Consider the following 12,356-nt stretch of genomic DNA (forward strand, 5'->3'; position numbering starts at 1 on the left):
ACCACATTGTTTTCAGTTCAGATGTAATTACAACACAGAGTTAAAATAAACCAGAGTTCATAATCTTACAGCAACCCATGTCTTCTCTTCCTGGGTTGTTCGTGGCCAGCAGCCCATACTCAACCCATACTCTGGGTTGTCATTCTGTGCAAATTGTTTTGATGAGTCTGGTGAACTTAGCTCTTGCCAGGGCAGTAAGCACTGTTCATATCCTATTATGCCAGTCTGATGTCCTCAAGGACAATGAGATTTTAAAAGTTTAAAGCATGCAGGATGTAGAAATTTCAGCTATTCACAGATGCATAGGGAATGCAGGTAGGGAGTGGAGAAGGACTCTAAAGAAGTGGAGATGCAGGGTAAAGCAGCAGATGAAGGCATACAAAGAAGTAGGAAAAAAACGGAGGTTTTAAAATGCTGCCTGCTCCTGCTCAGTCAGTTGTAGAAAAGGGGGGATGGGGGCCTAGGTAATATGAAAGGCAGCAGCAGCAGCCTGCCTTGTAGTGGACTTTATCTGATTAATAGGAACAATACTGACAGTTGTTTAAAAAATGGGGGAGGGGGCAAAACAGTGAAAAAAGTTGGGGGGTCTCATGGCTGAAAACGGCACTCCAATTTTGATCCACTCCAGTTACATTCTTGGTTGCCATGTTGACTGTGGCAAGCATGTTCCTGGACTCCTGATTTTGTCCAAATTCAGAAAATGGAAAAGCGGGCAAACGTTGCGAAATCAAATGTAAATTTACAGCAACACAAGTTCAAGAAGTAATCTGAAGAAGAAATTTACAGGTTGCATTCTAGAGTTGGTGTTGCAACAGAATGTATGCCCCAGTCATGGGCTGCCAAGGTTTGGAGGTGCCAAGATAATGATAAGCCAGATCCAGGTTTGCTTACAAGGAGACTTTATTGAGTACTTACACCATACAGGCGTACCCAATGGTTGGATCAGACAGCTTCTCTGAACCTAGAGCCATGGGGAGGGGGCTTCTTTTACCCCATGGCTCTAGGTTCAGAGAAGCTGTCTGATCCAACCATTGGGTATGTCTGTGTGCTGTAAGTACTCAACAAAGTCTCCTTGTAAGCAAATCTGGATCTGGCTTATCATTATTTCGACACCTCCAAACCTTAGCAGCCCACGGCCGGGGCATACACAGAAGTATTCAGTAACTTTATTTTTCTTGGAGCTTCTCACACTTGGACAATCAAACTGTTTTTTGAATAACTGAGGTTCATTGTAGGTGTTCAGGATATTCTGAAGAAGAGTCAGCAAGTCTTCTGCAAATGGAAATCATGCTCACCAACTTTGCATACAAAAGGCTTTTGAGGGAAACCTAGCTGCTATGCACTAGGAAGCAAAGAATAAAAATAATTTATAGTTTTATAATGGGGAAGAGGTAAACAGTGGGATCAGTGTTTTTAAAATGATAAATCATATTGAGTGAATACTGAGATGGCCAGGTTTTCAGATTCAGCAAATTATTCAATGTAATAATGTCCAAAGCAGACTGTGAAGAGCTTCAAGAAGTACCTCTCAGATTAGATTCAAGGTTAATAAGTAGTGTACTTTGGAGGAGAAAACAATCCAAATTGTCCTTATGTGTCTTGAATTAGCTGACTATAACTATTTTGAAAAGACATTTATTAGGCCATCTTGAAGACCTATAAAGATATTACGCTAATATAGATTTTGGAATTTTTCTTATGGTCAAGGCAACTACCTTTTATTTTGAAAAAAAGGTCTTCGTGTTGTAATAGTTCACCCGTGACATCTCTGTGAACTGCTTTTTATCTAAAAGGAGCTTGTAACATGCGAAATAAATGTTCGTATTTTTTTAATGCATATTAATGTAGGTTTTTTTTCATTTTATTGTGTTTTAATTTTTTGAATGCTACTGTACAAAAACATATATTGAAGGGTGGAGTATAAATATATAAAGTAAATGAATAGATGATTCTAAAAGAAAATTTAAATGAGTTATTTTTAGTTTAGAAAAATGTGTGGTGTGCAGATATAATGTTATTATATAGTTATGAATATAATATATTATATTAGTTATATTAGTTATGAAAACTAATAGGGAAAGACATTCTCCAGAGACAAAACTGGGGTTTGGTACCATGGAGTTTACTGCCATTTCACCCCACACTATCACCTTGGCTCATCAGCTCATCTGTAACAGCTAGTTGGCAAGGGCTAGCTAGGCAAGACGGGGTGACCTGGTTTGCACGATCACCGCAACCTACCATGGGTTATGCCAAGCAATTTTTAAATATTCAAGCCACAGCCACGGCTTGTCATGTCATCCAAACCTAGATGGCATGGGTTGTGTGAGGGTTAAACAACCCTTGCATAACTCTAGAACAAGCCATGGGTTATGTGAGGGTTGTTTAACCCTCACACAACCTATGCCACCCGGATTTGGATGACATGACAGGCCACGACTTGAATATGCAAAATGGCTGCCTGCATGGGTCGCAGCCCACTATGGCTTAAATAAGCAACGGTGGCTTATTTGATCATGCAAACTGGCCCGCTGTGTTTGCAGGACCAGTAACTACCCTCCATTGATACGGCCAGTTGTGTATCTCCTGGTTGTCTTTGTCTTAGACTAAGGAGCTTTTGGAAGCACAGAAGCCAAAAGTTGCCCAGATCCTAATGCAATCAGGAGAACACATTACCACTTATCAATTGGCTGTTGAGAGCCCTGAGATCTTCTGTGACACGAGCAATCCTAGTGAGGAAGAGACTGCCATCATACTGTACAAATTAGCTTTCAACCTCTGCTACCTTCCCCTCAGCACCACCTTTGGGGAAGGGAAATCCACTGCCTGTGAAATCTTCCAAGAGACTATTTGCATTCTGAACAAGTTGTACCTTTCAGACGTGATAAAGTTGAGTGAAGAGGGGAGAGTACTTCAGGATTTCCAAGAGCTGAGATTTTCTTTGGCCTGTGGGTACACTGGACTTTTCTCACGTCTGGATCCTAACACCTAAAGCCCATGGTCCAGAGTATTAAATTGCAAGTGCTTCTACTGGTTGCTACTGCAGGTGGTGGTCGATGCTAATGGAAAGTTCATGGATGTCTACGCAGGTGTGTCAGGTCAAAGCCATGGTCTTCTGGACTTCCTCATTGGCAGATAAGATGTCAGTCAGTACTTTCTTCAGTGGGCCATCTGTTGTGGTTAACAGAATTCCAGTGCACCCAGTCATCCTTAGAAACCAAGCTTTCACACTGTGACCCTGGTTCATGGCTCCATACCACTCTCTAAGAACACCTAAGGAAAACACCTGCAATTACTACCACAGCAGGGCAAGACTACAAGTGGTGACGCGTGGAAAGAGAGGTGGGGAGGCTGAAGGTGAAGTGGAGGTCCCTTTACAAACTTCTGGATATGGAAGAAGATCTTGTAGCTGACATGATTGTAGTGTGCTGCATCTTCCACAACCCATGGAAGACGAGAGCAGAGATGTAAAATTTCCTGAAATTTTGAAGCCATGGGAAAAAACAATTTGTGGGGGGGGAGTATATACAATAATTACTTTTAATGCTTTTTATAGATCTAAAGTCACTTGGTTACTCTAGGAACATAAAATGTAGGGATGGGCGAACATGCAGTGATTGAGGTCATTGAGGTTCTCTGAATTCTTCCTTGAAGAATTTCAACTTGTTTAAGTCCCTGAACATGAACATCTTTTTTCGCTCAGGAAAAATGTACATTTTTAAAAGTGTGCAATATTTCCCAATTGAAAAAAAAGAAACACATTTTTTTCCAAATGAAAAATCTGCATTTCCCCCAATAGGGGAAAGCATGAAAATTAGGATTTGGGGGGGATTTGCGCAACTGCGCATTTGTTCAAGTGTGCACTTTCTAACATGAATACAAGTTTGGAAAATTGCAAAAATTTCCTGAGAACTATGTTCCTGCTCTTGTTCAGGGTTGCGAAGAGGACATGTTTGCATGATTTACGAACAGGAACTAAATTCTCGTACATCCTTAATAAAATGTATTATGTATAACTTTGTTCATAAAGTTTTCATTAAAATTAAGAACATTTCAAAGTAAACTCAGTAAATTTGTCATCACTGTCTGGATAAATTATACATTTAAATTTAATATACCAAACATAATTTTACAAGCAAACCAGTACATAATACATTTTAGGTTCCTATTTTATGTCTGACCGGGGGGAACTTCAGCATGTTACCCCTGAAACATCTGAATCATCCTAGATGCCAGAAGAAACAGGAAATGCTGAAGGCATAGAGAGGCTAGTATATAGCATCTGTTCCTGTTTGTGAGGAATTGGTTGGGGTGAAGGTTAGGAAAATCTGCTCTAAGGAAAAGCGATCGAGAGGTTATTTAGTTGGGAAAGAAGCTCTTACCTATTAGAAATGGCAATCAAGCATATTTAATTTAAGAAACCATAAGTAATCTCAACTTGTTATCTGAAGAGTGACATTTTATTCACTTTCTTAAATAATTCCCCTTAATAAAGATTTTAGTTTTTGTTTGTTTTGAAAGGTTGTCTCTAGCGGTGGTGTCAATCCCATGCTTATACCATAGGAAGCAGGCTAACTGAATTTCTTTTAGGTATAAAGTGGTTTATTTTAGTGACAGCATTTACAGATTTTACAGCTGAGGCAGCATTTTCTAACAGTGAGGTTTAATTGGGAACTTTATTAACATTTGTGGCAGTGAGTTCCATAGACTCAAACCTCAACAATTTTTTTAAAAGAGAAACCTGGGTGGGGTAACATGCACATTGTTTCGGCGGTGGCAGCGGTGGTATAATGTATAGGGCTTTTCTGTTATGTGGGTTTTACAACTATATTCATTGATGGCTACCGCATCTAATCAGATCAAGCCCAGGAACACAGGACTGATTTTGAATCTCTCATGCATCCCTTCCCTCTTGCAGTGTATGTTATATGTAGTCCAATAATTACCTAATTAGAATCACTCGCATTTGTAACGGTAAGGATAATTTACCAGTAAACATTTTACTTTGCTAAATAAATGTTTCAATTTAATGTTGATCATGAAGTAATGTCACTACTGTCAATTCTGCTTTAACATTTCAATACATTTCACAACAATAGATGCTGAGCACTATATTATTTCTGACAGGGTTCTGGGAGATGATGAAAGTTGTGTGGTTTTTCAGGAAAGAATCACAAGAGGCATAATTGAAGCAAGCAAGGAAAGAGGTGACAATTTGCTTGAGAGACTTGCGGAAGTTCCTCAAGGTGGACTGAAAGTCCAGAAAGCATGCCATACTACCTATACCAACAAAAATTACATACATTTCTTTGGGGGGGAAAGAAAGAGGATGTACTCGTGTGCTTTATTCAGAAGTCCCATCGTTCAGTTTCAAAGAAAACAGGGTTATTACATGCAAATGCTGCCATTATGTCTTGGATTCTTATTGCCAATGTGCATTGCTCTCCCAGCTAAGAGAAGGACAAAGAAGCTTTCACAGTGCAGGAAACCTATGTGCCTGAAGTAAGGAGTCCCAGAGTTGAAAGAAGGCACTTTCACAGTTGTGCATGGTATTCTTGTTGCACGTGAGGGCTGAAACAGAAGTGTGTATAAGCTCAATAACGTTTCAGTGCTAAAAATAGCATTGGTTCTATTATGCTTGCATGTGCTTGCACCATTAGGACTTAAAGTGTCAGGAGAACAAAATCCATAGTGATTCAGCAATTGCTACTTCCTCTGGGCAAGTGTTCAAATAACTAAGCGCAAGCCTGTGCTGGGATTAGGATTTCTGTGAGAGATCTTAATCCAATTCACAGCTCATGTTACTTTTCATATAAATATTGAAATATGCCTATATTGTAGTAAGTGTGTGTTTGGTATCATCCATTAATTTTAAACTATTTCTTTTTTCAATATAGGTACAATATTGATATTTAGTTCCTTTAGTTCCTTATATGTCCTTATAATCTCCTCTTGTATCACCGGAATTTAATTCTGTGCTCCCAATAAATACCCTTCCTCTTTGTGATCAGCTGTAGTGACCTGAAGAATTTTCACTTGCTGTCTTTATTATAGGAAGTCTCCTTCAACAGAATGCTGACATTGCTTAGTTTTTATCAAGGATTTCATATACCAGTAACAGAAAAAAATTAAATATCTACTTTGCACAGGCTTGTAAAATCTGTCTGCATGATTGCCTATGGTAAGTAAGAACACTTTCCAAACAACCATGAAAGGACACTTTGCAAAAGTTGTTTTCCATTCCTCATTTTGAGCAGAAAATTAGTAATATAGGTATCAGTGGGCAGGTGGGCTAATAAATCTTTTTGTGGGAGAGTAACATTTGTGGACTCATTTTTATAAGTTTTTTTTAACAATTTCATTTTGTGAGCTGTAGCTTTGAGATGCATTACAAATTCACCAACTGTCAAAGTTTTCTAAGAGATTGCTTCTCTTCTATTATAGAACAGCTTATTAGAAGTTGTAGTAAAACTATCTCACTTGTGATATATATTTTGAATAATGCATTCCAATATCTTTCATCTTCAGTTCTTACATAAGTTTATCATGATGTAAAGGCTCTTCCTTAGGGCAGTATCTAATGTGACACTACAGCTAACATAAATTGCTTCACGCTAGTGTAGACTTCTGGCACTACACCAATAGCACCAGAGGTAACTTCCACCAGGGCAACATAATTTATGTTAGTGTAGTATTGCATTGGATACTGCCCCTAGAGAAACATGTACAGTTTTCAAAAGTCAATAAAATAAGATTTTGTGATTATGTACACCCTGGATTTTAATATCAAATGATTTATTATGGTGTTGGTAGCATGCTGCATGGATTATATACTGAAAGTAAGCCAGTGAGGAATGGTTGGGACCATAATACATTACCCTAGATCCAAAGAATTGCTGTGTGCCCTTTTTTCTTGAATAGCAGCATACTATCTATACTATTGAATAGCAGCATATTATCCCTTGTGTGCCATGGCAAATATCTTTTCAAATTTAGGATATATTTATTAAGCTGCCATTCAAAGGGGGGAAAGTCAAAAATTCTTCCAGGCATGCTTAGACATTTTGGAACCCAGCATCAATCTATCATTGTTTTATTATAGTGATTATCGTAGATGCCACATGTCTAGAGATTAAAATTTCTGGAAACTTTGAAGGCATGGGAAAAACACAGAATTTTTTAAAATGTTTTTTCAGAAAAAAAAATTTTGGAAACAGTTGAAAAATATGCAGTCCTTTTTTAAAGTGCTCTTAAAATCTGACTTTACAGATTTAAAGTCACTTTGTTACTCTAGCAATATAAAATGCATTATGTATAACTTGGCTTGGTCATAAAATTATTATTAAAATTTAAAAATTTAAAAGTCAACTCTGCAAACTTGCAATTATTATCTGAATAAAATATGCCTTAAAATTTAATACCAAACATGAGAATTGTATAAGCAAATGGTGATATATTTTAGCAAGTAGTCCCTGAAACATCTGAATTATTTTAGAAGCCAGAAGAACCAGGAAAAGCTGGAGGCAGAGGAACACTGGTGTACAGCATCTGTTCCTGTTTGTGAGAAATTGGTTGGGGTGGAGTTTAGGGAAATCTGGTCTGAAGAAAAAGCTATTGAGAGCTGGGGGAAACTCTTTTACCTATTAGGGATAGCAACAAAGCAAATTTAATTTTGGAACCTTTAAACAATCTCAACATTATTTGAAGAGTGACATTTTATTCCCTTTTGTAAATAACTCCCCTTAATAAACATCTTAATTTTTTTTTTAATTTTGAAAGGTTGTTTTTCGTGGTGGTATTTATTCCATGCCTACACCATAGGAACCAGGCTACTGAGTATCTTTTAGATATAAGGGGTTTGTTTAAGTGGCAGTGGTCAAAGGTTTTATAGCTGGGGGAGCATTTCTTAATGGTGAGATCCAATTGGGGACTTCATTAAAAACTTCAGCAGTGAGTTCTTTTAAAAGAAACAGGTGGGACAACACATAAATTTTTCTGTTTTGTGTTTAATTGCAGTGATGGGAGAATCTACCGTGTTTCTCTCACATGTCAGGTTCAGAATGGCATCCATTGATTGCTACAGCATGTAACCAGAACAAGCCCAGAAACACAGGACTCTGTAGAACAAAACCCAAACTGTCAAAATGCATACTTCCTTTACATAATTATGATATGATGAGTTTTTCCACATGTTGGGAAACTGAGCATGACTTGGAGCATTCCTAAATGTCTCTCAGTAAAAGATACATTAGATCAATAATTTTAATAAGGAACTGAAGAAATAACTTATGTTGGGTAACTTACAGAGAGGATTAGCTCCCCCCCCCAACTTCAAAATGTTCAGAAATTTTGTATTTTTAGTTTTACATAGAAGTTTTCCTATTTCATAGGAGTAATCCAAAAACTCTCATAATTCAAAAATTGTTTCATAATCCAAAACTGTTCAATCTCCCCAGTTTGTCAGAAAAAGTAACAATATATTGGAAGGACATAGGAAAAACAAACATGTCCCCTCCTCTCCCCATTTTTCCAGTTTTGTCCTGGTCCGTCACACCTCTACACATGTCCTTTGTTGCTCGGTGTCATCATGCTTGCAGTTTTGTAATTTCTTTTCAGTACTCTACCCAACAGGACAGATACCTTGATTAGGCTATGTGAAATTTCTTAGACCTTTTTGGACTGTTTGAAATAGAGCCAGTATAGTTCATTTAATATATGAGAAGCTTAATCAGGTTTGTTAATATAGCATATGGTTTTTTAAAAATCATTTTCGTATTTATGGTCATAACTAATTCTTTGGAGTTCATCTTGAGTGCTTTGTAATATGTTTAAGCAACTTCAGTTAACAGAAGCTACAGTGTGAACCTAAGATCTTTAACAGATCTCTTGGTTTAAAGCTGGGGTCCTCAACCTTTTTGTGGCCCATGTGGACATTTGGAATTTTGAGAAAGTGATGTACAGTATACATGGAATTTTCTTACCCATGTTTAAGATATGGCAGTATGCTCACTTGAAACATTTAATCTTGGAGCATCTGAAGAAGAAATACTACTGTTGATATAAAAGTGAGATAAGAGAATTATACCATTTCATCCTTTCAGTAAATGTGACAGTTTTAGTCAGTAAGTTATCACTTAACAGGAAATCAAACACACAGCTTAGTTTTTTTTTGCATGTTATACTATATTTTAATATGCAGCATGCTTTTTAAAATATAGTTCTAGAAAAGTAGCTATGGAGAATGAGGGAACTATCTCCTCAGTCCTGCTTAGAGAGAAGGATTGATAATTCAGCTAACTTCTTGCACCTCATAATTTATAGTACTGTTAAAGGTAGCCTTTAAAGGTAGCTTTTGATACATCGACAAATCAGATGAGTATCTCATTTTAGTAGGTGCTGAGTATAGTTGGGGTAAAAAGATGGTCCCTGTGACTGAGATATTAGTGTATTAGAAAAGGGGTCATGAGGAGATCAGTATAAAATAATAGATATTTTTTAGTACGTATCTATTTTCATTGTATTATACCTTTCATATTTTTGCCCCACCCTGTCCGTCAGTGAGCTAGTGTCTTTATTAGTTGAGATGTTATCAAGGTTAACTTGAGACCATAAGGTGATGGAGTTCACTCAGGATTTTAGACCAAGGGAGAATCTGTTCTCATAACAAAGGAATGTGCTAGAATGTGCAAGCAGACATAGGAAGCAGTGGGTGGATTAAGTTGCATAGGTTTATAAAATACCATTATATAGATTTTGAGAATTATTGCATTGAGATTCATGTTCATGGCAACTAAAATATTGTGGCTACCATGTGGATATTACTGGTTTGCTCCGGTATAACAGCAGCTCCATCTGGAGACCATACTTTTTAAAAACCACTAATTGTGTTAATTGTCCTAATTGTGTGGAGGAGAATACGTGTTGCTGGCATTGAAGCTTCTACATGATTTAGATGATCCACACATGGTGGAATGGCTTTCAAATGTCATGGCCAGTGTTTGGAATCACTGCACACATAATTGTTTCCAGTTGTACTTCGGTGTTGGCCATATCATTTTTAAATGTCTTAGGGCGCAATCCTATGGCCACTAGTCAGCTGTTAGATTGCCATAGGATAGGTCGGTTCCTGGGAACCGACCTTGGAGCCTGCACTCTGAGGTAGGTTCCCTGAGAACTGACCTCCACCCCTTCCTGCGCTGCCTTGTAGGCAGCGCAGAATAGCCCCGTGCTCCGCGCTTGGAAGAGGAGTGCAGAGTGGCAAAAACGGGGCGTTCCTGGGGGCATGTCAGGGTGGGGAAGTCGGAAATGCCGGTACAACACATCCTACGTGTCGTCCAGCTGCCACTTCCCATGCTCCGAGGTCCCATGGCTAGACAGCTGAAATCGGCTGTCTAGCTGTAAATGCAGGGCAGTTGAAGCGCAAGAGGGGACAATCCCCTCTGTGCTTCTCCTGCCCTGCATTGGATAGGTGGTCACCTCCGAGTTCGGAGACGGCCACCTATTCCGATAGGATTGCGCCCTCCATTGGTTGGACTGTTGAACTAAGTCATAACAGTGAATGAACATTCTGGAGTGATGGTAATACAAACACAGTTCTGGTGGAGCATTTTTGGGGTATGGATATAGCTCAGCTGTAGAGCATCTACCTTGCATGCAGACGGCACCAGGTTCAATCCCTGGCATCTCCAGTTAAAAGGATCAGATAGGAAGTGATATATGTAGCACCCTACTGAGTAGTACTGAGCTTTCTCATTCTCTGCCTTCCACCTACAACTGCCATATACAGTGCTGGAACCAGCGCAGTCTTGCAAGTGTTGCCTGACTTCTCACTACGCTTCTTGGACTTCCTGTAGGTGGAGTTGTAGCCCTGCATCTATAGCAATGGGACTAAAGCTTACTTGAGATTCTGGAGGATCCTTAAAGGCTCATATGTGTAATCCTGCCCAGCTGTAGGTTTCTTGTTTCTCTTGCCACCTGTGATGGCAGGCAGACAGGACATCTAGTTCTTCCGTGGGAGATAAGACAACTCAGCCTGTGGTCCTGGAGAGGTGCTGCCAGTCAGAGTAGTCAGTACTGGGGTAAATAGACCAGTAGTATGACCTGGTAAAAGGAAGGTTCCTATGTTCCTATCGTGTTACAGGCATGATTCCTGACATAGTCTAACTAGTGTTTCTTTATGTTCACAGTGTTTGCTGCTGGCCTCTCCCCTCCCCCCCACCCCACAGGATGGTATGAGATTTGAAAGAAGACGATGCATACAGGTAACTCTTAAGTTTCAAAGTACCTTTAGCAAATGTGGAGGGCATGAGTAAACAGTGTTCACCCTCCACTTTTTTTTGCTGTGTCTTTTATTTTGTTTAAGTCCAGCTTGTAAATAGCCAGTTTCCTGATAACCTGTGGTAAGTAAGGCACCAGGGGACCAGGCAAGGAAGCTTTTCTCGATTGAGAAAGTATGTGTGTATGTGCTTGACGTACCACAACTGGTTGTCATAGGCTGGGTCTACACATGTAGGAGAATGAGGTCGTAGAATGGACTGTCCCAATCTGGGCTACACATTAAATATACCAGTTGTGAAAGCCTCCCCATGTATTCCAACTCCCTGCAAACAGAAAACTGTCCCATTAAGTTGAATGATTCTCAACCAGGGGTTGGCAACCTTTTTGAGCCTGTGGGCACATTTGGCAATTGGAGAAACTGTCCTTGGCTCTCCTCCAACCCATGGCTATCATGGGAGGCATGCCAAAGGACAGGTAACCTTCCCATCATTCTTGAATACAAGGCAGAAGTGTGATCTGAGTCCCAGCACACTAAACAACTCCTTTAAACACAGAATGTTCAGTACCAACAGAAATGTATTTCACAGCAAGCACAGCTGCCAGAAAGAAAAATGTGTTAATTTTTTAAAAAGAGGATGGGCCAGAGCACCTTGGTGGGTGCCAAGAAAGGTGTCTGGTGGCACACTGGTGCCTACAGGCACCATGTTGCCTATCCCTTTTCTATCCTAACCTTTTCCTTGCTGTGTTTTTTTAAATTTACAGTAGCATTTAATTTAAAGGATTATGTAAAAATGTAATCCTCCATTTGCAGTCTGAAGCGGTGTGCTCAACTCAGCATGCTACCATCTCATTCTGCTGCATGTATAGACTGGGCCATATATATGTGGGAGCAGGTGAATTAGAAGGTCTCATTTCCAGGGTATTTAGAATTACCAGAGTGGTATAATATGGATAGAAATTTATTAAAATGGCAAGTGTGACATCTTGAACATGAGTTAAATGGTTTCAAATGAATGAGTATTAAATCACCTTGTTGTGAATGAATATTTTTTCCAGTGATGTGGCCATAGAATAATGCT

At 39.1% G+C, this 12,356-nt stretch overlaps 1 protein-coding gene across 5 annotated transcripts in view; it reads left to right on the forward strand.

Annotated features, from left to right (window-relative positions):
* DYRK1A (dual specificity tyrosine phosphorylation regulated kinase 1A) overlaps positions 1 to 12,356 on the forward strand; it is a 149,760-nt gene that overhangs the window by 22,263 nt on the left and 115,141 nt on the right. For all 5 annotated transcript variants that reach the window (XM_084843712.1, XM_084843710.1, XM_084843711.1 and 2 more), the window contains one exon: positions 11,187 to 11,261. In XM_084843712.1, coding sequence (XP_084699838.1) covers positions 11,252 to 11,261 — 10 coding nt within the window. In that variant the 5' untranslated portion in view covers positions 11,187 to 11,251. Of the gene's footprint in view, positions 1 to 11,186; positions 11,262 to 12,356 lie in introns of those variants that run through there.

This window comes from Heloderma suspectum, chromosome 3 (assembly GCF_057233095.1).
Source record: "Heloderma suspectum isolate Gila_16-S chromosome 3, 16-S_ref, whole genome shotgun sequence".
NCBI classification, from domain to species: Eukaryota; Metazoa; Chordata; class Lepidosauria; order Squamata; family Helodermatidae; genus Heloderma; species Heloderma suspectum.